The sequence below is a fragment of the Mycteria americana genome, chromosome 19 (genome assembly GCF_035582795.1).
Source record: "Mycteria americana isolate JAX WOST 10 ecotype Jacksonville Zoo and Gardens chromosome 19, USCA_MyAme_1.0, whole genome shotgun sequence".
NCBI classification, from domain to species: Eukaryota; Metazoa; Chordata; class Aves; order Ciconiiformes; family Ciconiidae; genus Mycteria; species Mycteria americana.
The window spans coordinates 232,414-256,592 of record NC_134383.1 but is presented as its reverse complement, the minus strand read 5'-3'; the positions used below and the strand labels follow the sequence as shown (position 1 = coordinate 256,592).

At 51.1% G+C, this 24,179-nt stretch overlaps 2 protein-coding genes across 3 annotated transcripts; both read left to right on the top strand.

The window, feature by feature from the left end:
* The first annotated feature begins 42 nt into the window (after positions 1–42).
* HYOU1 (hypoxia up-regulated 1) lies at positions 43–15,430 on the top strand. Its single transcript, XM_075520969.1, has 24 exons — positions 43–212; positions 425–518; positions 1,748–1,826; positions 2,110–2,264; positions 2,370–2,446; positions 3,406–3,587; positions 4,190–4,305; positions 5,069–5,252; positions 5,695–5,829; positions 6,732–6,814; positions 6,914–7,046; positions 7,381–7,568; positions 7,847–7,985; positions 8,099–8,159; positions 8,917–8,999; positions 9,618–9,806; positions 9,968–10,167; positions 10,337–10,424; positions 11,053–11,175; positions 11,434–11,567; positions 12,073–12,157; positions 12,645–12,897; positions 13,749–13,832; positions 14,370–15,430. Exons 1-24 carry the CDS (start codon positions 137–139, stop codon positions 14,426–14,428), a joined length of 3,000 nt encoding a protein of 999 aa, XP_075377084.1. The 5' UTR covers positions 43–136; the 3' UTR covers positions 14,429–15,430.
* Positions 15,431–15,580: 150 nt separating this feature from the next.
* Positions 15,581–24,124, top strand: SLC37A4 (solute carrier family 37 member 4). Of its 2 annotated transcripts, XM_075521402.1 has the most exons (9): positions 15,581–15,836; positions 15,947–16,179; positions 17,487–17,730; positions 19,023–19,181; positions 19,580–19,665; positions 20,641–20,754; positions 21,045–21,110; positions 22,171–22,309; positions 22,599–24,124. In XM_075521402.1, the coding sequence occupies exons 1-9, from the start codon at positions 15,689–15,691 to the stop codon at positions 22,763–22,765; spliced, it is 1,356 nt and encodes a 451-aa protein (XP_075377517.1). In that variant the 5' UTR covers positions 15,581–15,688; the 3' UTR covers positions 22,766–24,124. The 2 variants fall into 2 exon arrangements, with proteins under 2 accessions (XP_075377517.1, XP_075377518.1); XM_075521403.1 differs by lacking the exon at positions 21,045–21,110 and having other exon boundaries at positions 15,582–15,836.
* The last annotated feature ends 55 nt before the right edge of the window (positions 24,125–24,179 follow it).

Genomic DNA, 24,179 nt, shown 5'->3' with positions numbered 1-24,179 from the left:
TTGGCGCGCGGGGGCCCGGCGCTGGCGGCCGCGCCAATGAGCTGCCGCCGCGTCCGGGCCGGGGGTTGCGCGAGACGCCGGGGCCGCCGCCGCAGCACCTGCCGGCGGGCCGGGCCGGGCCGGGAGGGCGGCGAGCATGGCGGCGAGGACGGCGAGGGGGCCCGGCTGGGCGCTGGCCTGGCTGCTGCTCTGCTGTCTCCTGCCCGGCGCGGGTACGTGCGGCGCGGGCGCGCTCCCGGGCCCTTCCTTCCCCCCTGGGCTGCCCGGGCCGGGGCGCTCGCAGCGCCAGGCCGGCCGCGGCCCCCCTCCGAGCGGCCCGCCCGGCTTCGTGCCCCGCCGCAGGCCGCTGGGCGCCGGGCAGGAGCTCGGTCTCCTGCGGCCTGGGTTCTCACCGGCGGTCGTTTCCTTTCCTCGCGTGCTGCAGGGTCGGTGGCGGTGATGTCGGTGGACGTGGGCAGCGAATCGATGAAGATCGCCATCGTCAAGCCCGGGGTGCCGATGGAGATCGTCCTGAATAAGTAAGCAGCAGCTCCCCCCCCCCCCCCCCCCCCCCCCCGGTGCGGTGTGGGGTCTCTGTTTTGCCGTCGCCGTGAGGAGGCGAGGGCCCAGGGCGACGAGGGCCCAGGGCAACGAGGGCCCGGCGAGCGCCGTTCCTCTGCGTCAGGCTCTGCTGCCTTGCTTCCCGCCACAGCGAGCCACGATGGAGGATCGCCCAGGGCAGCGCTTCAGACTTTAGCCTTTCTCCAGGGGTGCTTGGTCGCACTTCGGGGCCCTTTTAAGCAAGCGACCGCGAGCCCGTGCGATTCGGAATACGTTGCGGTTCGACGGTGGAAGGGCATCGTGCTCTTGCCCGTCCGGTTAAGGGGCCTGATTCTCAGTTCTCCGTAAGGGAACCCGGAGGTGGGTTTGTTTTGCCGCGGCCGTTCAGAGCCCGTAGTCGTTTGTGTAGCAAATACAGCTCTCCCTTCGCTTGGCTGCTGTCACTGCAGCCCGACCCAGAGATGTGGAATGAAAAAGCTGCATCTGGGAGAGGATGTACGGTCAAGCACAGCCTCGTCTTCTGGGAGTCTAGACTGGGGGAGAACAAAGGGATTCTTCACCCAGCTCCCTGAAACTTGGCAGTCGTTGATAGAAGGAGGGAGCTGTCTCGCTTTGCTCGCTGGCGGAGGAAAGCAAAAATAAAGCGAGGCTTGTCTAAGTACGAAGCGGCATGTTCCAGAAAGCTACCCGTGAGCCTTTCTTCTTCCCGGCAAGTCGTTTTGTTGTAGCCTTATGTTAGAGAATCGATAACGTGTTACGAGGCGTCGGGAAGCGGGTAGCGTGCGCCAAGCTTAGGGACAACTTGAAGGCGCTTTGTAGTTGTCGTAGTGAAATACTCACCTTGGCGCGCTAATGTGTGAATTGGAGCAGAAATGAGTCGCTTCTCATTAAGCTCTCATGTGCCATGGGGAAAACAATGATCTGCCCGCCACAGCTTCAACTGTGAATTTGAAAGGCGTCTGTCTGGGTTTTGGCAAAGCAGGTTATTTGCCCGTGTCACGAGGAACGTCGGGAGGTACGAAAGCTCCGAAGGGAGACGCTGCTATTGCAGCCCTTCAGGTGAACGGAGGCTGGCCTTCCTCTCCGTAGGTGGAATCCGAGCGCCTTCCCTTAGTCTTTCTGAAATGGAAACGGCGCCTTCCTCGCTAGGGACTTTGTATTGAACGTTCACTTGTTTCGACTGGTTTATTTCTCTCTTTCTACGCAGGGAGTCACGAAGGAAAACGCCCGTGGCTGTTTCTTTGAAGGAGAACGAGCGTCTCTTCGGTGATAGCGCACTAGGAATGGTAAGAGTCCTTGTTACTCGCTGTGCCAGCTGCGGTTCCTGTATGCAGAATATACGTTCCCACTGCTGGGTCCCTAGTCATAAATATCTAAGCTAGGGAGTGTTATTTCTTGTCCTGTACTTCTCGTCTCTTTGGTGTGTTACTGGCTCTCTGTACCGGCTCTCTGTCTTGCGCCCCTAATTCCCATAACAAGAGCTCTTCACCGCATAGCGTGGGAGAGGTTGGTTTGGCAACGGCAAAGCTGAAGAAATGCAGCTGGGCGATGTGCTTTTTCTTTCTGCAGTCCATAAGGACCCCCAAGGTGGCATTCAGATACTTTCAGGATCTGCTGGGTAAGCGAATCGATAACCCCCACGTGGCGCTGTACCGCTCCCGATTCCCAGAGCACGAACTGGTGAAGGATGAGAAAAGGCAGACCGTTGTCTTCAAGCTCTCCCAGTAAGGGGCTGTTTCTGGGTTCCTTGTGGGTGGGACTTTGGCTACCAGGCTTCTACGGCTGACTCTGTTGTTGTGGTAATTTTCTTTCCTGTCTGTTTCTTGTAGGATGATACAGTATTCTCCGGAGGAGATGCTGGGGATGGTCCTGAACTATTCACGTGGTCTGGCTGAGGAATTTGCAGGTTGGAAGGATTTAGCCATTTCTTACAGTGTCTGTGTGTGTGTGTTCATACATTATAGGATTTGAGTAGGGGCCAAAGGTGTTTGAAAACCCACGGATTTTTAGAAGCAGGGTGTTGGGTCTCTCCAGCTGTAGGCTGTTAGCAAGACTTAGCAGCTATTAGAAACAAATGATGACTTAATATGATGATGCAAGTTTGGGGTCTTAATCCTATTCTTGGGGGCAGGCACCCCAGTTCCCACTCAACCTTGCAGCGAAGAAGCCTTTCTGGCAATCTCTGGAGAAAGAGTAAAGTGTTTTCTCACCTGTGTGTATGGCTAGAGCGGAGGCATGTTGGTAGGAAACTGCAGGGGAAGATGGAAGCGGCTCTGTTGAAGTCGGTGTTGTAACCGGGCTGGATGGAGACCTGCTGCTGGAGCTGAACTACAAGTAAAGAGCAAAAACTGCCTTCTGTTGTGAAGTTTGCTAACAGATAAGAGACTGTCATGCATTTTCCATACTGTGTTGCTAGTGAAATACCTCAGTACTGAAAATTGGGTGAATTTCGTTGAGGTGTTTGACTTGCTCCATTACTAGGAGGCTGCGTGTTGTTGGGTTAGTAATACTAAAGCCAGCCCAAAGACTTCTTACTTTGGAGAGTAATCCAGTGATGAAGTAAGTCTCCACGAAGATAATATTGGTTGAAATCTAAGACATCCCAGAGCATTTGAGAGTATCTTAACGTGCGAAAGAGAGGTCAGTAGACATGTGGCTTTGCGAGAATCTGCAAAGTCCGCTTGGTTTCAACAAGACACAGGTAGATTCATCCCTAATGATCCTGGCTGCTGATGCTGCTTCAGGACTGCGTTCTGTACGAGTCTTTACCTTGGATTCTCTGGCTTTGCTGCTGTCACCCCGTTATAACGAGTCTTTGCATGTGGCTGCACTGATGGAAAAACATGTTCCCTGCAACTCTTTCAGAGCAGCCCATCAAGGACGCGGTGATCACTGTTCCCGCCTACTTCAACCAGGCGGAGAGGAGAGCAGTTCTGCACGCCGCTCGCATGGCTGACTTGAAGGTGTTGCAGCTGATCAACGACAACACTGCTGTAGCGTTGAACTATGGAGTTTTTAGGAGGAAAGACATCAACGCCACCGCACAGGTAGGTGCGGCTGGGAGATGCGGAGAGTCCTGTGCAAGTGCCTGCATGTGGGGGAGAAAGTGCTGCAGATAAAATCCAAAGGACGTAACTGTGAGGAAGCAGACTCTGCTAGTCAACCAGCCTTCTCTGTTTTCATGTGTTCATCAATGAGAGGAAGAGATGAAACCTTCTGTGAATACATGGTGAAGCCTGGAAGCTTCTGGAGAGAGGGCAGGGGGCTGGGAGTTCCCATTTTGTAAACCTGTGTTTGTTCCTTGCCCATCAGCTGGGGGGGGGGATAACATTAGCCATTTTCTCAGGTATTGGAAGACTGACTCTGAAAGACTTGATTTTCCTGAGGTTGAAGAAACTTGTAAAGAGCAAAGCTTTGTTTTCTGATCTATGAAATGGGTGAAAGAAGTTTTCTTGTCCGCTTGTGCCGAGCGTGACCCTGAACATCTCTTGTGTTTGATCAAAGTACGAGTCTTGTCGTTACGGTATAAAGCCAGGCTAGGGAGCGGGTAGTCTTGGCCTGTATCAAGCTTGGGCAGCAGTGGGTTCTTTCCTTATTCATGGGGGATATCCAGGTGTTTCTGCTTCACCATACCAGCTTCTCTTTTCAGAATATCATGTTTTACGACATGGGAGCAGGAAGCACCGTTTGTACTATCGTTACGTATCAGACCGTGAAAACTAAGGACTCAGGAACCCAACCTCAACTGCAGATCCAGGGCATTGGGTAAGAATTCAACGTCACTTGCACGAAACCCGCAGGTCTGGGGAAAGAAACCATTTCTTTCACAGTCTCTTCTAAATGCGGAATTTTGCAGTGAGGCTTCAGCACAGTAATTTGGATGGCAGAGTGGGAAACATTTGGAGCGAGAAGGCTCCAGTTGGTAATAATTCTGGTGTCGCTGTCTTGTGCAGAAGGTAACTGAGAACTTCCAGGAGGCAAACCAGTGTACTTAATTTGCTTCAGGCTTGCTTTTTTTATAACTGCAAGCCATTTGAGTGTAATTCCATTTCCTGTAATCTTACAGAAGTAGAGCGTGTCTACTTGAAAAAGCAGAATATCCTTCTAGAGACGAATGAAAATGCAGTGCGTTTGCCGAATAAGGAGGGGGGGTGCTGTGAATCACCAGCCTAGCAATTTTAACTCCAAAACCTTTGTACTGCTGTTTCCAAGAAAATACCTGAGACCTGAGACAGTTAGCCTTTGGCTTCTCAGCTGTTTGACGTGCTTGACGATAAGGCCTTTACCACAAATATAATGAAGTTTTCCACTCAAAGGCTATTGTGGTGGTGAATCTTTCTTTTCTTTGTTTCATTAGAACGTGTTGTTTTTGGAACAACCGTTGTTCTTTGACAGTCAGCCGCAGCTGATAGTACCGCAGCTACTTTTGGCCACTTGCTGCTCTGCACGTTTGTGAAATAATACAGGAAGTTTGTTTATATTTTAACTCGGTTTCAGTTGTTACATCTCCTTTCGTTCTTTGGCTCAGGTTTGACCGTACTCTTGGAGGTTTAGAGATGGAGCTTCGTCTCCGGGACTATCTGGCAAAGCTCTTTAATGATCAGCACCGTTCAAAAGACGTCCGAAAGAATCCCCGGGCCATGGCCAAACTACTGAAGGAGGCCAACCGCCTGAAAACTGTCCTGAGCGCGAATGCTGACCACATGGCACAGGTCTGACCTTCCATCCCAGGGTTCCCAGCTTTTTTAGGACTGAGGGCGGGGTGGGTTAAGGAGAGGTGTGTAGGAACGCTGTCCCTCTGCAGTGTCGGTGTGCTGAAGAGCATCGCCCCTAGTGTTCTGGGGGTGGTGGCCACACTGGTGGCTCCTCTGAACTTGTGCCCACCCAGTACCACTGGGGATTAAATGGGGGGATTGGATGAGAGTTAGTCGTGTGAAGTTTGGTAAGTAAACTGTCACTGAGAGAAGCTGTCTGTTATATCCACGTTCCATCCTCTCGTCACCTTAGCCATGGCGGGGTTTGGATGAGTGCGGTCAGGTCCTACGTGCGTGAGGAAAGCTGGAACTTTTTGCACACTGGGCAAGTCAGGCAAAGATTTTGGTTGGAGAATGCTCCACGAATAACTTCCCTCTGGCTGTTTTTTTTTCTGGACAGATCGAGGGGCTACTAGATGACATCGACTTCAAGGCCAAGGTCTCAAGGCAAGAATTTGAGGATTTGTGCTCTGACTTGTTTGAGCGAGTCCCCGGACCTGTGCAGCAGGCTCTGAGCAGCGCAGAGATGAACCTGGTAGGTTTAGGAATGCATTAGGAAGGCCAAAGTTTCTATGTACGGAGCTGCTGTCATGTCGCGATCAAAGCATCAGTGATTGTGGCATCGGCACTGCTGAGGTACAGATGCCTGCCATTGTAATAGAGTGGTGGTGCTGCTGCAGTGAGGTTGCTTGCTGCGGTGTCAAGCAGGAGTCTGTCATGGCTCCCTGCGCTCTGCACCAGAAACAAAGGACTTGGAGGAGGTGTTTCTCTCTGTTAGAAAACTTTACCCTTGGGCTGGAGGTTTGAAACGCTTATCTTTCCTTTTTTTTATCTTGGATGCTGGTTCTGGTCTCTTCTGAAGTTTTATCTCAAAGTGCCTGGAAAACAGGGTTATTGCTGTTCAGGCTTCTCCTTTGAGCGCTCCTTTTAGAAGCCCTGTTGCGGACCGCAGTTGGAGCAAACGTGGTGCAGTCCTTTGGAGAGACTGACTGCATTGTTAAATGCTCGCTTTCCAGGGTGCCAGGACGCTCTCGAGCATCTTTTGGCTCTGGTATTCAATGCAAGACACTGAGTCGCCTCTCAGAGTCCGGGTTTCCATCTGTTCTGGTCCAGCTTGCTGTCCAAGTCGCCAGCTCCTCTGGCGTTAAACTGTAGTCTGTCTAATTTTGAACCGAGTCCCATGTTTCAGGTGACTTGAAGCAGCGGTCACGTTGTCCCTGTTTGACCTGACTCCAGGTTTCCCACATCGGCATGGCTTGTGTCAGCCTGTCTGAGATCTGTCGGGCGCTGATGCGCGCTGGGACGGCAGGATGTAGCATGAGTATTCTCAGAGCACCACGTCAGTGCGTGGTGACGGGGGAAGGAGCGTAAGGAAGCCCTGAACTTAGCTTGCCAAAATTGCTTTCTCAAGACAAGGTGACTGTTTCCAATCCCTAGGATGGAATTGACCAGGTGATTCTAGTTGGCGGTGCCACACGGGTCCCCAAAGTGCAGGAGGTTTTGCTGAAAGCTGTGGGCAAGTGAGTATGTGAGGTCCCCTTCTAGTCTGTCTCCTCTTGACAAGTTGCTGTTCAGGGCAGCGGCTGCAAAGCTGACGTCTCTTGCTTTTCACTTCATAGAGAAGAACTGGGCAAGAATATCAATGCTGATGAGGCTGCTGCTATGGGCGCAGTCTACCAGGCAGCTGCTCTGAGCAAAGCCTTTAAGGTGAAGCCTTTCGTTGTTCGAGATGCCGCTGTGTTTCCTATCCAGGTAACCCTTGGCTTGCTTTCTCGTGTGCGAGGTATGGGTAAATGGGGCTGTGCTGGGAGAAACGTTCCAGGTGACCTGTTGGATTCCTTTGAGTAAGGACGTTCTGCCAATCTAATTTTCTTTATTAAAGAAAAGTCAGCAGAAGAAAGTCGGCCCTACGGTAGAAGTGCTGTATCCAAGAAGCCAGACATATAGAAACATCTGTTGAGAAATACTTGCCTGTCCCCCAACTTTTGCATGAGGTAGAGCAGCCAAACGCTGCGGAAACCTCTGATGTAAGACGCCATAGAGGAAGTTTGCAGTCGCTGAGTCATATTTTCTGTTTGCGATGCAGGTGGAGTTCACTCGTGAAGTCGAGGAGGAGGATAAATCCAAGAGTTTAAAGCATAACAAGAGGATTTTGTTCCAGCGCATGGCGCCCTATCCGCAGCGCAAAGTTATCACGTTCAACCGCTACACAGATGACTTTGAGTTCTACGTCAACTATGGAGATCTGTCTTTCCTGAGCCAGGATGACATGCGGTGAGTTGAGGCAAGCATCTGAGCAGACAGCTCTGTGGCAGTGCAGTATGCCTAGCTGGAAGATTTTAGTGGCAGGCAGGCCTATGAACCTGCCTGGCCACCAGCGCGTGTTTGCAGATCTGTTCTCAGAGTCGCGTGTGCTTTAGCAAGCCGAAGCGTGCTGGTTCCTCGCTTTGGGCAGTTGTCCGCCGCTGCAAACGTGACTGTGAGAAGTGGTTAGCTGTTCTGCAGCATTGTCATCTTAAGTCTTCTCTCTGCTTTTGTCTCTGTGTTGTCAGGATTTTTGGTTCTCTCAATCTCACTACTGTGAGGCTAAAGGGAGTTGGGGACAGTTTCAAGAAGCACTCGGATTATGAATCCAAAGGCATCAAAGCTCACTTCAATATGGATGAGAGCGGAGTACTAAATCTTGACCGGGTAAGCACCACCCTGTTGTGATGTTTGTCAGCCTACGTATTTTCCAGTTCTGGTCCCTCTCTCTGGTATTGATGGTCCCTGCTTAAAACTAATTCTGTGCTCCCCTCTCCAAGGTGGAATCTGTGTTTGAGACCTTGGTGGAAGACAAGCCAGAGGAGGAGTCGACGCTGACAAGTAAGTGCTGAACTTTGATATTCATACCAACTGTTGTGTTTCACCTGCAGTGGCTGGGATAACTAAAGCATATCACTGCTCTGAGTGGAGCAAGCGCTGTAGGTTTGGGACGAGGAAATTAAAGCATTAGCCGTAGCCTCTGATTGTGTGTACAGCTCCAAAATACCTAAAAGCCCTTTGCAGGTGTGCTGCCAGGAGCTCCGAAATGTCATACGCTCCTAAAGTGACTCCGGCATGCATTGCAACTTGAAAACCAGGAGTTGTTTCCTCTTTGTTTGGCCACAGCTGCTAATTTTGGGATGTCTGTCCTGAAAGGAAATCCTGCATCCACAGCCCTGCAGCGTTCTCCCTTCTCGTTGTCTGGGTTGTGATGCCCTGATCTGTGCTTGGCATTGCTCAGGTTTTAGAGCACAGACTTCCCTGTAAAGGGGATTTGGAAATCTGCGAGTTTGGAGGCGAAGGGAAGATGCAGGGATGGCTAATGCAGCCACAGGTTGAAGCTTGAAGCTTTTTAGTTGAAGTTACGAATTCAGGTCATATTCCAGCAGAGGTAGAGGCCCCACTTGGCTGCGCACGCAAAAACACACAGCGAGGTCAGGGAAGGATGAGTTTCTGGAGTGTACGTAGCTAACGTACACTGCCACGGGAGCAACTTGATGATCATTATGGTTGTGAGGGGAAGGACCGAGAGCTGAAGATGACTTTCTTCTGCCTTTGGATACATAATAATCTGGATTTTTTTGTCTCCCATCGACAGAACTTGGAAACACCATCTCAAGCCTGTTTGGGGGTGGTGGCACTACGCCAGAGACTGGAGAGAACCTGACGGACTCGGTTCAGGTGAGCCCCCGGGTGATTGCTAGCGGGAGGGAGCCCCTGGGTCTTGCTGAGGCTGCTAAAGAGGCAGCGATTCATGTGAGCAGAATTAAAGGCATCTGGCAGCACGTCAGGATTTTACATGTTTTCAGAAAGTGCTGTATTCCTCTTGAGTTTCATGTGGTGTGCGTTTAAAGAAACTTGTGATCTTTTGCTGGCAAGTCCAGCAGCGGTGGACTAATGTTACAGGACTTACTTCTGGGGAAGTCTCTCGTTTCTGAATTGTCCTGGTGCTCTGCGGGTAGGCTTCTGCCTGCGTGCTGTCTGTGCAGGTGTCTAGCAGGCCCCTTGCTTTCTCCCGGGCCATTTAGGCACAGCTGCCGTCATGCTGGCAGTAGTGATTAGGTTTCCTTCTAGTGAGACGAAAGCTCCTTGTCACAGAGTTGTGTCCCGCACCGAAGGGACTCTTAATTAATATTCTAGCTCAGCACAGTCCCTCGCTAATGGCTGCAGTCACTGTGAGTGCTGTTTTTCATATGTATGTTTTTTGCAGAGAATTATCTGCTCTGTGAAACATTTGCATGGAATTTCTACATTAAAAACACGGTTTTGGTTTCCCCTTTACTTGCCTGTGATGACCAGGAAGAAGAAGAGAGCCTAGCAGAAGCAGGTAAAGAAGAGCAGGGGGAGAAACAAGACCAGAAAAGCAGTGCAGAAGATGCTGGTGAAGAGCAGGGAGAAGAGAAACAGCAGTCTCCAGGTCAGGCAGAAACTGCCCCTCCGAAAGCAGACTCACAGAAAAAGGAAGAAGGCGAGAAATTAGAGTCTCAGGTGAGCGTCAGATTGAAGGAATGGGACTGTGATTTCGGTGTCTGAGAAGTGGCATTTCCTCAGTGGAATTCTTCTTTCTCTGTTAGTGCCCTGCCTTGGAAAAAAGTTGCAAAATCTGCAAAACTGTTCCCTTGCCTGAGAACGTACTTTCTCTGTTACAGGATCCCAAAGAAAACAGAGAAACTGCGAAAGAGGAAGAACCGTCCAAAAGTTCTGGTGACAGCACAGTTACCAAAATGGAGGAAGAGAAGAAGATTAAAGCACCCAAGAAGCAGAAGCTTGTCCATGAGATCACCATGGAGCTGGATGTCAACGATGTGCCCGACCTGCTGGAGGATGAACTGAAGAGCTCGATGAAAAAGTATGTTTGAAATGGCTCGGCTAGGTTAAAGCTCTAGATAAAGGAAGTGAATTGCTTTGGAACGGTGGTAGCTCACGTAGCGCTGCTGTCCTCAGAAGCTGATGTACATGATGTGGTGCTCATCTAAAGGCACTTGCTACCTTTGATTTCTGTTCTGTTCGCATGTTAGACTCCAAGACTTGACAGTCAGAGATCTGGAGAAACAGGAAAGAGAAAAATCGGCCAACAGCTTGGAGTCATTCATCTTTGAGACCCAGGTGAGAGAGGGATATAAAGAAACGAGAATTTCTGGAGAGGAGGTAGAAGCGTCTTGCACGGCTTGGCCGATCTGAATGCAGGGGAGTTGTTTGAGCGGGGGGAAGCTGATTTGAAGAGCCCAGCTTTCGTCTTTCAGTCACTTTTTCTGCTACCATTAGGCTTCCCAAGCTCGTGTGGACTTGGGAGGTTTCCTTGATGCAAAATGAACGTTTTTCCTTCAGCGTGTCTAACACATTAAACTTTGGGTTTCCAGGATTCCTTATGTGCACTTACCTGTGTGTTTCGGAACAATTGCACTCAGGCTGTAAAGAAGCTACAGAATCTCAAGAGCTGTTGTGCAGAAGAGGCAACTAATGTCAAGCGCGTGTGAAATTATGGTTGTTGCAGCTTTACCATCGTACACCTCGTGTGCGTGTGTGTCTATAGACCTGGTGTATTACCATCATGCTCCCGGTAATGCTCGGAGCAGGAGCTCAGGTTTGGGAGGGGTGAATGAGAATCTCCCGGCCAGCGCAGGCAGCACCCCAGGAGTTCACAGTCCAGCCCAGTTGCAAGTGGGTGACCTGGTTGTTTTATGCTTCCATGCTCAGTGGTATTTGAAGGGAGGGCTTGCTTTGTTCTTTTCAGGACAAGCTTTACCAAGAGGAGTATCAGTTTGTCTCAACAGAGGAGCAGAGAGAAGAAATTTCCAAAAAGCTTAATGAGGCTTCCAGTTGGATGGAGGAGGAGGGCTACGCAGCTGCAACAAAGGTATTACGAGAACTAAATACGAAGTTCTTCCAGCCATGGGTGCGTCTTCAACAGGTTCAGCAGTAACCTGCTGATTCCACATAAAGCTTAGTCACGTGGCTCTTTTTACCATATTGAAATAGTATATTTGGTAGAACGGCAAACACCGCCTCTCTGTAGTATAATCAAATACACTATTTCATTGTAAAACTTCTGAGGTTTATGATGTTAGACAGTGGGCAAACTAATTGTCTCCATTCCCCTCTCCCCCGTTTGCAGGAGCTGAAAGACAAGCTTTCAGAGCTGAAAAAGCTTTGTAGGAACCTCTTCTTCCGTGTCGAGGAAAGGAGAAAGTGGCCGGAACGCCTGGCAGCCCTGGAAAGCCTGCTCAACCACTCAACCATCTTTCTCAAGTAAGAGCAAGCTGTTGGGAAGGAAAGTCCTGCAGCTGATGATGTAAGAGATGCCAACAGATCGAATGTGGTCCAAAAGTCACTAGTGCTTCTTGAGAAAAGAGGACCAAAACCCTTCTTGCTAGTGCTCACTTCTGCAGAAGCCATTAACAGAGGCATGCAAGCTCTGTTTAAACTGGGAGGGCAGGAAATGTCCAAAGCTGTACACACCATTTGCAAGCAGACTTTTCCCTCTTGGTCCTATGGCCTCAGCTTTTTCTGTCTTCCGTGTTTTCCTAATCTCATGATAGCTGCGTTTGCTGGCTCTCTATTCCATTCTTAGCATCCAGAGATCGATTTAGGACTCTGTTTCCTGCAGATGCAAGACTCGTAAATGTAAAACATACTAATGGGCTGGTCTGTGCAGCGGCTAGTTGTAATTATGATTACTGGAGCTGTAAACACTGAGTTGCCAAGGTACAGTGTGTTTGGTTTAACAGAAATATACTTGCTTCTTATCCTTAAGGGGAGCCCGAATGATTCCGGAGTCTGACCAGATATTCACAGAAGTGGAACTGAGCACGCTGGAAAAAGCCATCAATGAAACAACGGTAATAAAAACAATCAAATGATTCTGGGGGAGGGTGAGGGTGGTGGTTTGGGTTGTGTTTCCTGTCCGAAGTAACAGGTCATGTACTTCCCCTCAAGGTCATGGAATAGAGCGTGTGTGTCTTGTTTGCACGCCGCCAGCAAACCTCTGCTGTGTTTCAGTGTTTTCTAATGCCCAGCGTGACCCCCGACTGCTTTGGGCGGATAATGGTTCTTGTGTTGCGTGTGCACGGTTGTCTCCAGGGGTGGTGGTGCAGCCCAGTAATCTGGCTGCAGGTTTTAAAAGCAGACGCTGCGTTTCCAGGGTTCTGTTTCTTCGTTTTGTCCTATGTCTGGGTAACTAAGAAGCTGGTGGAAATGTAGCAGGGAGCAGCATTATCCTCAGTAAGTTAGAAGGCCCAGGAGCGGTGACTTTGAGATACTGTGATGTGCAGTGATTCCTGGAAGCAAAAAGCATCTGAAAAGCACCTCTTCCCTCCCATCCCACAGATCTGGAAAAACGAGACACTGGCTGAACAGAACAAGCTCTCTCCTACTGAGAAACCCGTCCTGCTGTCCAAAGATATAGAGCTCAAGATAGCAGCCCTGGACAGGGAAGTGCAGTATCTTCTGAATAAGGCCAAGTTTGCAAAACCCAAACCCAAAAAGGAGAAGAACACCACAAAAACCGATTCAGGCAAGAATGCTACAGCAGCCTCTGAGACCGAGAACACTATCCCTCCCACGGAGGGGAAACAAGAAGGTAAGGATCGTGTATACAAGTCCTAGTATATAATTACCGTATGTAACACACGCATTTTATCTCTGCCTTGGGTGAAAGGGAGCTCAGCAAGTGAAGACAGTAGTTAACTGTAGGATCCAATGATCCTCCTCTTAGTTTTCAGACAGCTGGGAAAATCTAGGTATGGCCGTGTCCTTTTCCCCCCACCATTTGTTTGTTGTTTGGGGTTTTTTTCCTGTGAAGGAACAGAAAGCATAAACTTCCTGGGATGGTTAGTCAGCATCTGTCTGGTTGGCTGGCTGCCTTATAAGAAAGGTAAGCCATCAATTCCGTTCTGGGTGTCCAGATCAAGTATTCAGGGTTGTGTCCTGTATCAAGGAACAGAACAAGCTGTTGATGAGAAAGGTTTGTGGCTTAGATGGACCCCAGGAAAAAAAAAAAAATCTCTTGGGACACTAGGACTTGCAGTTTTCTGAACTTTTTAAGATGCTCGGGTTCCGAGTGCCCTGGTCCTTCTAAATCTAGGCTGCTGTCTGTCAGCAGAGTTCCCTGCCGCTTCCTCTGGCCTGAGTAAGAGATCCTGCTTATAGTCGCAGCTCCAACGGTGACTTGCCTGTGCAACCAGTGACTCTCCAGGCCTTCTAGGGACATAAAGCCTGGCAGACGGAGGCAGTGAGAAATAAGGAGCAGTTCTGTGATGCTTCTTTGAGTGTTACGGAGATCCGCTGTGAGAGTGACTTACTACAGTCCTGCTGAGGCACCACAGCTGGCTTGTTTGTAAACCTCGCTGCTAGTCACCTCCTCTCCCTGCACCTAATCTCCCGCGTGTCCTCCCTTAACTTCTGTGCTGTTTCTTTCTGCTTTAAACGCAGACAAACCTGAGGATATCGGTCCAGCCAAGGAGCCTCCTACAGCTGAGAAAGTAGCAACAGATGATGAGCCTGGATCAGACTCTGGTGGGTAAATGTTTGACTAACGGTCTGGAACTCGGTAGCTACGAGTGCAAGCTGTTTGTCTGCTTCTTTCTGTCTTTTTAGCTGTAGGAGGTAGTGAGCCGGTAGAACCCCCGGTTGCAAAGCGATTGTTAATTCTGCAAAGAGGAAGACATGAATTTTGGTTCCTCGCTGTTCCTATGCTTCCGTTGTTCAGTGTGAAGTTATAACGTGCCACTGCCGCCTGCCTCGGCAGCTGCTTTATGCCTCGGTGACTGCAGTTTCTAGCCAGTCCCGTGGCCGTAAGCTAAAGAACTGCGGCGCAGGGGTGTGTTTCTTCTGCCTGTCCTGTTGTGAGGACGGCAGTGTTCCGCAGGTGGAGGGCAGCGATGTCTCCAGCTCTTTGGTGCCAAGTGTCAGTCCTCACAGCATTCCCCTGGCTTCTGTACCACAGACAGAGAGTTTGGTGGAACACTTAATGAGTGTCAGGGACTTCCAGCGCTGCTTTGTAGGCTGCGAAAACCGTTACCGCGTGTAACTTGAGTTTACTTCATTACACAGGGTCCAAAAAGGAGAAGACAGAAGCTGGAGGAGAAAGCAGGAAAAACGATGAGTTATAACACCCCTGAAATCCCACTAGCGTCAACATCTATTTATTTCATGGTTCCTTTCTTGTTTTTATAATGGACCTGGTTAGTCATGATGTAAATTGGAACACAACAAACAGTCTGACAACAAAATGGGATAGAGATGTAAATTTTATTTTTTCTTTCTGGGGATTTTGCCGCTACTAACTTAGTGAATTGTTTTTCGTTTTTCTTATGTGTTTAAAGGTGGCAGTGTGCCCACCGAAAATTGTCTCGGTTTCAGTACAGGAGTCACCAAAGTGACTCTGAAAGAAGTAAAGAAACATCGTAAGCTTTAGGAAGTAACTTGGAACGTAAGCTCTGTGCCACACCTCCTCTGGTGAAGAGAAATGGGATTAACGCAGAAGCGTACGTAGCTGAGATGGTGTTGTCTTTGCCTGCGCGGCCCTAGCTTAAAGAAAGGGTGTGATTTCAGCTGATGGGACGTGTGTTCTCGTTTGGACGCGTGGGACGGTGGAACAGAAGCAGGGAGGCAGATGCTCCGAGATCAGAGAGCATCGATTTTCCATAGACTGTTGTTGGGACCATCTCTGTCCGTGCTCTGTAGCAGAGTCTGAAAACCGTGAACCGAGACTTGACGAAAAGATTCTGTTCCTAGTTTACTACAACGTAAAAAGCTCAGACGGGGCAACGCTGAATGCTAAGGAGGCTGAACGAAGAACGGCGTTAGCACATCGCGTAGTCAGAACAGCAACCGGTAACGGGCCGCAGAGGAGGCGCAGGTGAGGCAGAAGCAGAACGGGCAGCGTTAATCGTAACTATCCTCCTTCCTCCGTCTCTGGTGTGCTCGGCCTGGCTTCGCTGCGAACCTCCATGTCCCCGGCCGCGGCCGCCTGGCTCCTCGGCATCGTCCACGCTGCTGCCACACACAAGTGGAGTCTCTGGTCGACTCGCGCGGACGCCTGTGAATGTGCATCTGCTGTTGTGCTCCATTTTGGCCTCTTCAACCAAAAATAAAAATTCCACTTCCTGACAGTCCCTCACAAGCGCTTTCCTTTCTGCCGTCGCAGCCGGGGTCTGGCCTCGGGGGCGGAACGGGGCCGCGGGGGCGCGGCGGCGCGGGGGGGCCGCGGGGCGGGCGGAGCGGGGCGGGGCGCGGGGCCCGGCGGCCAATGGGAGCGGCGGGGCGGGACCGCCGCTGCGGCAGCAGCCGGTAGCGCTCGCCGGTGTCCCCGCCGTCGCCGTCCGCCGGGCTCGCGGGGCCGGGCCCTGGCCGCGGAGGAGCGCGGCGGGATGGCGGCCGGCGGGTACGGGCGGTACCGGGCCGTCATCTTCGCGGCCATGTTCGTCGGGTACACGCTGTACTACTTCAACCGCAAAACCTTCTCGTTCGTCATGCCCGCTGTCATGGCCGAGGTGCCGCTGGGGAAGGACGAGCTGGGTGAGTGCCGGGCCCCCCGCTGCCCTCCCTGCTCGGCGCTGGCTTTAACGGGGGGGCCCGCCGCCCTGCCGCCCGGCTGAGGCGCGTCTCGGGCTCTTGCCCCGCCGCAGGTCTCATCACCAGCAGCCAGTCCGCGGCGTACGCCATCAGCAAGTTCGTCAGCGGCGTCCTCTCCGACCAAATGAGCGCCCGCTGGCTCTTCTCCTCCGGCCTCCTTATGGTGGGCTTGGTCAACGTGGCCTTCTCCTGGAGCTCCACCGTCACGGCCTTCGCGGGGCTCTGGTTCCTCAACGGCTTGGCCCAGGGGCTGGGCTGGCCGCCCTGCGGGAAGATACTGCGAAAAGTAAGTGCTCGCGGGAAGAGAAGCTGCTCGCGGCTCCTCTCCTGAGCTCTGCCGGCGAGCGGGGCCGTGCAGGCCACGCGTAGGAAGGCTTGCTGCGAATTCAGGGCGGTTTGCGCCCGGTCCTGCCTCCTTCAGGCCAAGGTTCAGGCCAAGGAGGTCGAAACCACGAGCTGTGCTTTCTTCGGCCTGCGGAGCAAGTTTCCGAGCACAAGGTTCTGCTTATTCCCACAAAGATTCCAAAAGTTTCTTAGCCCTTGCGTTTACGTGCCTCAGTTCTCGTTCAGTTTGATGAGTAACATCTGGTAGCAGACCTTCTCCGCTGTAAGAGGCATCGTTTATCAGAATCCAGTGTTTTAAGCGTGCAGGCAGAGCTCTGCTCGTCTCTGCCGCTGCGGCAGTTTGCTGCCGGGCAAGGAGCGATGAGCAGAATTCTACCCGCGCGCTCAGGGAACTCGGGAATTGCAAATTGCGGGCTGTTCGAGTAGAAAACCAGGTAACGGCTGGAGGAGCGGCATGAGTTGAGCCTCAGAGCTGCATGCATTTGGGTTTTGTGACAATCTAAATGGAACAGATGGGTTTCTGCCTAGGGCAGAAGGAAAGGAGGTCAGCCGTGTGCCCACCTCTCTTGAAAGATGTAAAATCCAGGAGCGCATGTCCTTGCGGGACGAGGGGAGATGAACGCCTGCATTGCCCTTCTGTGAGGCGTCTAGCCTCATCTAGCTGGCAAGAAAAGGACTGTCCGGGATGGTTGTGTGCACAGAAAGGAAGGTCCCGAATAACAGAAACAGTACACATAGTGTTTTCTGAGGACGTTTTCCTGCCGACAACCACCACCCAAGTGGTTCTGGCTCTGAGCGCACGTTGCAACGCAGAGCCGATCATGCCTGACACTTAACGCAGCAGCGAGTCCTAAAGTTGCCCTCTGACTCTCCGCGTATCCGTTCACAGTCCTGTGCCAGCAGACCTTTCCAGGGGGACGCTGTTCCTAGCAAGGGAGTACGCAGAACCATGTGCTCTTAAATTTGCCTCTCCCGACTCACGTCTCGGTTTCATCATCTGTAAATGAAAATAACTCCGAGCTGGCTCGTGCTGTGAGCACCTGTCAGGCTCCTGTGGCTGACACTTGTGTAACATTTGGAGTTCCCTGCGTGACTAAGGGAGCGAAGGGTAGGCACTCCCTTTACCTGCTTTTGTAGATCTGTGTCTGAATTGCCCCGAACCCTCAGCGTGGGCCTTGGTTGAGGGTTTTCGGGTGCAGCATCACTCTCTTTCTCAGACCTCATGCCGTTTTTCTTGTTGTTGCACAGTGGTTTGAGCCTTCCCAGTTTGGGACTTGGTGGGCAATCCTGTCTACAAGCATGAACTTGGCTGGAGGCTTAGGCCCCATTGTCGCTGCTCTCGTGTCTCTGAACTACGATTGGCGCATGACTTTGTCCTTCTCTGGCTTCATCTGCGTGGTTGTCTCATTTGTTTGCCTTGTCCTGATTAAAAACGAGCCGGCGGATGTTGGGCTACCCAACATTGAACAAGGAGCCAAGAAAGGGAAGAAAGGTGAGCACGAGACTTCACTGTAAGTGGGCAGCCGCGGGAGCTGGTGCGGCACCTTCTGTCTGCGTTCTGGCACAAATGTGTCGCTCTCGGTGTACCGAGACCTCCGTCCTTCCCGTTTCCCAAAATCACTGCTCGGCGGGATGCGTGCAAGGGGTTCTTTTCAGCAGCCTTATTCTCGTAACTGTTGAGCTGCTGTGCTGAAGTTATAAATCGTATAAACCGAGCCCTGGTGTAATCTTGTGGGAAGGGGCCGGTGTACGGGCTTCTGCGACCGTCACAGCAAAGTGCAGCCGAGCAGAGGAAGAGCCTGACCGCCAGTTAGTTCTGTTCCTTGGCCGTGTCGCTGAGACGCTCGTGGCTGGCTCTTTCATCTCTGCCATCTGTGTCATGTCTTCCTACTAATGGTGCCCTCGTTTTCTTGGGGATTTACTTGCTTAGACTGCGAGCCGAGTCTCCTGGGGGCACTGGAGAGAGAGAACAAACACAACAGCAGGGAATGCTTCCTTAAGCCCGACCTTCCCCTCCTCCTGTTACCAGAGGACAGGCAGTTCTCCCCTCACCCCGCCGTGGGTTCTCTTGACCCCTGGCTTGCGGTGGACTCTGCTCAGTGTTTTCTGTCCTAACCCAGCACATCTAGTTAGTAAATGTTTGTTCAGACCACTGAATGTGGCGCTCCTCTGAAAGCAGAACAGGTAGAGGGGAATTGCAACAGCGGTTTGCTGTAGGATTTTAAAGGCCAGTGGAAACTCAGCCTACCTTCCAGGCTGTCCTGCGATGCCTGCGCTGCTAGACTTGACCTCTTTGTGTACAAAACCAATACTGCTTCCCCAGAGTGTTCTCCGGGGAGGGTAGGCTTGTAGGCGTTCTTGGATGACTCGTGCAAAACTAAAGGTAGCACCTGAAAGTCAGCACTTTTGTTTGGGTCTGTGTAGTGGTTTTCACAGGCAGAGCTTACAAGCATTAGCGCAAAATCTGGGTTTTTCTAACAATTTTTGTGGAGGGTTTACTGGCAACCGCAGTACAGAAAATTCCTGGAAGTAGCGTTTTGATTATTCTTTTGAAATCTTGAACGCATGTGGAATACATTGACAGAAAAGATTCTGAAATCACAGCAAACCCAGAACAAGGGGGAGGTAAAGCCATTCACTACCGGTAGCTACGAATATCCCTGTCTGTAAGGATGTCCTTATGCATGAGTCCTGCTTGCAGATGTGTCCGTAGTGCCGCTGAGTCGGTGTGGTTCAGCAGCTGTGCTCAAGTAGTAGTAACGTTCCTCCTGATCTTCCTTACAGGTTCCTCCAGCGACAACAGCACTTTGACAGAGCTGCTGCTTTCACCATACCTCTGGGTGCTCTCAACAGGCTACCTGGTCGTTTTTGGAGTGAAAACGTGCTGTACTGACTGGGGACAGCTCTTCCTGATCCAGGAGAGGGGACAATCTATGCTCGTGGGTAAGACGCAAAGCTGCATTTTTAAGCTTTGTGGCTGCAATTCAGGAGGCGTGGCAGAGAGCTCGACTGGGTACAGCAAAAGGACATGGGCACCTGCATCTGAGGGACTTCTTTGCTTCCCTCCTACCTCTCCGTTTAGGTACGCGTAGTATACGAGGAATAACTCGCTGATGAAGTTACTGCATGTGCCGAGTGCCCCGGTGCTGTCTTGTGCCAGGGCCCTCCTGGGACTGGCAGACGGGCATTCCTGTACAAGGATGAGCTGGAGGGTCTTGTCCAGCAGAGCTGCTCTGAGCTCATGGTGAGCTGACAGCAGTTGAGCTCGGTGTAAAGCATGCAGCAGCTTTGCTGTTGTGACCGAACCTGATGGCCTGTTCTTTGCTTCACCTACGTTCCAGGTAGTTCCTACATGAGTGCCTTGGAGATCGGGGGTCTGGTGGGAAGCATTGCTGCTGGGTACCTTTCTGACAGAGCGGTAGCAAGGGTAAGTAATCTGGACCCTCAGGTGTGCTGGGCAGTTGACGCAGTGTCAATTTGAGCTGCTTCAGAATTTTTACCTTTGTTTTTGGCTTCCTTCCTGAGCGCTTAAAGATGATTTCCTTTCCCCTCACCCCGCCATACCTGCCCCAGTAGTGGAGCAGAATGCTCCCCTCGTTTATGTTGCCCTGGAGATTCAGGATACCCAGAACACAGAGGCAGCCTCTGCCGCTGCCTCACGCTAGAAAACAGCCATTCTCAGTACCATGTTTCTTTCCTCTTGTCTTCCCAAGCTCTTCTTTTGGATGCAGTTCTGTGTCTAAACTACCCTGCTTTGAAATGGGACTTTTGAAAACCAGACCATTCTTGGTTAACCCGCCTCTTTCCCTTCACGCGGAGGTTGGTTGGGAGGGACGCAACCCATCTCAACAGCTTAACTGAGGCGCTCAGTCAGGGTGGGGTTGCCGCTGCATGGCACAGCTGAGGAGTAGGCCCGCACCCGGTTCTGCTGTGTGCACGAGGATGACTGCTGAACACCCTAGAAGGTGTTGGGAAATACGCGTGCCGACGTTAGGGATTGCGATACGCCTATCAGGTTTAAGATGTTGCATCTCTTTAATTTGTTGGCTTTACTGTGCTCTCTGGATTCCAGTGTTGAAAGAGATCTGGTTGTTGACAGTTGTCTTCTGGCTGAAAAAAACCCCACGTTAAAATCCAGTGGTGGGGTCTGAGGCCAAATTCAGCGTAGAAATAGGGCACAGGTGATAACAGCAGTACCATTCATCCCTAAAGGCTTCTTGTTTAGCACAGTCTGACTGCGGGCAGTCCTTAAACCAAACCAGGCAGTCTTGCTAAAAGGTGTGCTTTCGATGCGCCATCCATGTTTCTGACTGGGCTGTGTGGACGGCGCTAGTTACTACGAGTATGAAATGGAAGGAGTCCTTCCAGTTTCTGACCCTCACTTTCCCTTCCTGTGTTACAGGTGGGTCTGTCAAGCTACGGGAATCCTCGGCACGCGCTGCTGCTTTCCATGATGGCCGGGATGTGCGTGTCCATGTTTCTCTTCCGCGTCACGGTCACAGGCGATTCTCCCAAGGTAATCCCTGCACGAGCAGCTGGCCATAAGTTGTAGGGATAGCCCTTTAACGGTGAGGAGTGTGATGATAGGGTGTTTTCTTCACCCTTCCCAAGAACTGTAAGTTTGCATTTTCTTTGTTTGCGCTACAGAGAAGCAGGCTAACTTCGTCTGGTTTGGGCTGCTTCCGCTGCCTAAGTTGGCTTGGGTAGCCTGCGTTACCGGCTGTAGCGTAGATGTGACTTGGATCTGCCCTAATGATTGCTAAATAAATGAAATCTCTTTTCTCCTTTCCTGTTTTTCTTCTTCAGGAAAATCACTTCTGGACTGTAGCCTTGCAACCTCTAGCTGATCTTACAGGCCTAAAAGAACATGAGGTTTCTGCCTTGCGTTTTTTCTCCCTCTGCCTGTTTCTGCTTTCGCTGATCTGCCTTTTTCCTATCCTGGGAGGTTGGTTAGCGCTCCAGAACTTAGAACCAGGGCATTGAGAAGATTACTGTAAGTTTTGTCAAAGAAACCTTTTCTTGTAATCATTTGATCACACTAACTGACTTTAAAAGTCTGAGTATAAAATTTTTAAGTTCTTATATAGACGGTTCTGAGGACGTTTGTTCATCAGGTAAAACGTAGCCAGTTAAGGGGTCTTGTGCGTGAGGTCAGGAGGAATGATTCCGTTCCTGCAGCTGCCTTCCTGCTTGACTTTGGCAAGTGTTTTCCTAACTCTTTGTTTCTGTTTCCCAGCTGGAAACTAAGATGGCACTTACTTCCTTCTGGGCATCTTGAAATGGTGTTTAGGGTTCAAAAAGCATGCTGTAATCTTGAGACCGTCAAGTTACTTATCCTTTGTTGTCCTTTCAAGCGACTGATAAATTCTGAGCCGGGTAGTTTTCTTAGAGCGTAAGCTAACACAGCAGTTCAGACTGTTGGAGTTTTTTAGTCTTGTTTCTGCATTTGTTTAGTAACATAGAGGTTATCAGATAGCGGCTGCTCGCAAATAAAGATGCTCTGATCAGTTGCTTGCGTCTAAAATGAGAAAAGCTTTTAGCTGGTGTCTCCAGGATCATTTTTAAGAGCGACTCGATTCACAGCTCTCTCCTGTGATTTCACGGACTCATTGCCCGTCTCTCTTCGACGTTCTGGTTCTTCCTTGCAAAACAGCATGTATCATGTGTACATGGTGTAGGGGGCAGAACTGTAGGAAAGAGGAGAGCTGGCGCTGGCTAACAAGACGCTGTGGTGGAGGTGCAGCTGGGCTGTGGGTCCGTGGGATCTGTCACAGGCCTGAGCTCTTCTGTCCACAAGCCAGGGAGCCGGTGTCCGCCCAAAAATGTCAAAACCCCCTCGTACCGTGCATAGGATCTGAGATTTGTCAGCAGCTGCTGATTGACAGTGGTAAGATGCACAGATCCTGTTTCTCATCGTAACTTGTTTTGACAGCTGTGGATCCTGACTCTGGGAGCTGTGTTCGGGTTCTCCTCGTACGGGCCGATCGCCCTGTTTGGGGTGATAGCCAACGAAAGCGCCCCTGCCAACCTGTGCGGCACCTCCCACGCCATAGTGGCCCTCATGGCCAACGGTGAGTAACGCCCGTTTCCCTGAAAAACAAAGCAAACCCATGTGTGTTCTTGATGATGCGCAGTCTAGCCCCTGGGTGCCAAGTTACCAAACACGGGAAGTCTCCTAAGAAGCAGAGATAATAGAGCTGGAAGCCGCAGGGATGCTTCCTCCTCTACCCGACAGGTTTTTGCCTTGTGCTTTAAGTTCAAACCAGGCCTGAGGAATTTTTATACATGCAAAAACAAGTATCGGCAGATAAAATTGAGACGCTCAAGCATGGCTAGGTTTCTGTTTGTTCTTCCTTACAGTTGGGGGTTTTCTGGCTGGACTACCCTTCAGTACCATTGCCAAGCACTACAGCTGGGCCACAGCCTTCTGGGTAGCCGAAATCACCTGTACCGGTAGCACGGTGGCTTTCTTCTTACTGCGGAACATCCGCACCAAGATGGGCCGGATTCCCAGGAAGGCTGACTGAGGATAAGCTGCTTGGTGAAAAGGATGCTCCCACGGCGATGTGAATGATGCTCGTTTTCTGTTTAACCGTTAACTGGCCTAGGAGTGAGTTTACCTATTGCTGCAACCTAGATAAAAATGTCTCAGTTTCTCGTCCACTGTCACGTGCCCAAGGGCACAAGGTTCCTGCTACCGATCACTTTTTCCCTCGAGATGTGATAATTCTGCTAGTTTACATTTGCAATGATTTTACTGTACCTCCTTCTCACAGCACTGTTGGTGAAGCAAGCGGGCTTGGCAGCCTGAGCTCCTCCACTAAAAGTACTCTAAAATGACTGGCTTCGTGTGCTCTCGCGTTTAGTTTTGTCCTTACTGTTCGTCTCGGCCATTAACTGTCAGTTCAGCCTCGTTGTTGCGGGGTCCTGAAGCGAGCCTTCGCCCCGTTCGCTCATCCCGTCTGGCTGCTGTAAGCGCAGCCGCTTCGGTTTACTTAGGTGTGAGCTCCCTGCGCGCTCTCGGCCCTGGAACAGCGACAGAGCAGCAGATGAGGATTGTTACGGTTCGGCCTCACGCCTGATTTGAGAGCAGCGTGGCCTGAGCTTTACCCAGGATTAGCCCTTAGGAGCGAGGGTGGTGTTTTGCTCTGGACAAGCAGAACGCCGATGCGGTGCTGTGGCAGGGCTCTCCACAGCACTTAGAAATAGGCACGTTTCCAAGAAATTCTTGGCAGTTCAGGGAAGAGCGTTTAGAGAAGCTCCTTCTGTTGAACTGATCCTGCCCGGTGCGATTTCTGTGTACAGTGTTAATGATTTGCAAGGGAGGCAGCTGCTGCCAAGTCAGCTTGTAGCGAGCGCTCCGCAAAGCAGCCAGGAAAACCGACCCAGCAGCAGGTATTGCGACAGCAGCTACCGCCAGCCCGCGACTTCTGCGGCAGGGTTTTGTGAAAACCCGTATTTCTAGCATGGGCTTGTATTTTGTCAGTACAAGGTGCGTAGTCGAGGATGTTTTTGGCCAAGAGCTGCATCTCTCATGGCTGCGGGTGGGGGCTTGGGCTACCTCTGAGAGTCAGCCTTAGCCAAGCCAGCGCTGAGAGCCAGCGGCCTTGAGCAGTCAGGCCCAGCACTCTGCAATAAGTGGACTCAGGTTTTAGCCAGGATTTTGTTGAATATTCCTGTTTTTCCCCAAAAGGATTTACTGCTTTAGGGTCCTGGAAGAGGCAAGTTCAACTCGTGAAGAACCCGCACGCAGGTACTTTGTTGAACAGCCTGGTTGCAACAGTAGGTAGCCAGCCTTAATTAAAACAATGGAAGTGAGTTACATTTTGTACTTAATTGCGTGATCTTCTGCTGTCTGTGAATAAAAATGGAGCAGTGTCACAAGGGCTCTGGTTGTCTTATGGAGAACGGTGCAAGCAGAACCACCCAAACCCGCTCATC

What these genes read in the sequence shown, in the direction of transcription:
- HYOU1 (XM_075520969.1), top strand. Translation starts at nt 137, where the DNA reads ATGGCGGCGAGGACGGCGAGGGGGCCCGGCTGGGCGCTGGCCTGGCTG. An exon ending in CTGTCTCCTGCCCGGCGCGG is followed by an intron (nt 213 to 424) that starts GTACGTGCGGCG and finishes CGCGTGCTGCAG; the next exon opens with GGTCGGTGGCGGTGATGTCG. An exon ending in GTGATAGCGCACTAGGAATG is followed by an intron (nt 1,827 to 2,109) that starts GTAAGAGTCCTT and finishes TTCTTTCTGCAG; the next exon opens with TCCATAAGGACCCCCAAGGT.
- SLC37A4 (XM_075521402.1), top strand. Translation starts at nt 15,689, where the DNA reads ATGGCGGCCGGCGGGTACGGGCGGTACCGGGCCGTCATCTTCGCGGCC. An exon ending in GCGGGAAGATACTGCGAAAA is followed by an intron (nt 16,180 to 17,486) that starts GTAAGTGCTCGC and finishes GTTGTTGCACAG; the next exon opens with TGGTTTGAGCCTTCCCAGTT. An exon ending in AGTGGCCCTCATGGCCAACG is followed by an intron (nt 22,310 to 22,598) that starts GTGAGTAACGCC and finishes TCTTCCTTACAG; the next exon opens with TTGGGGGTTTTCTGGCTGGA.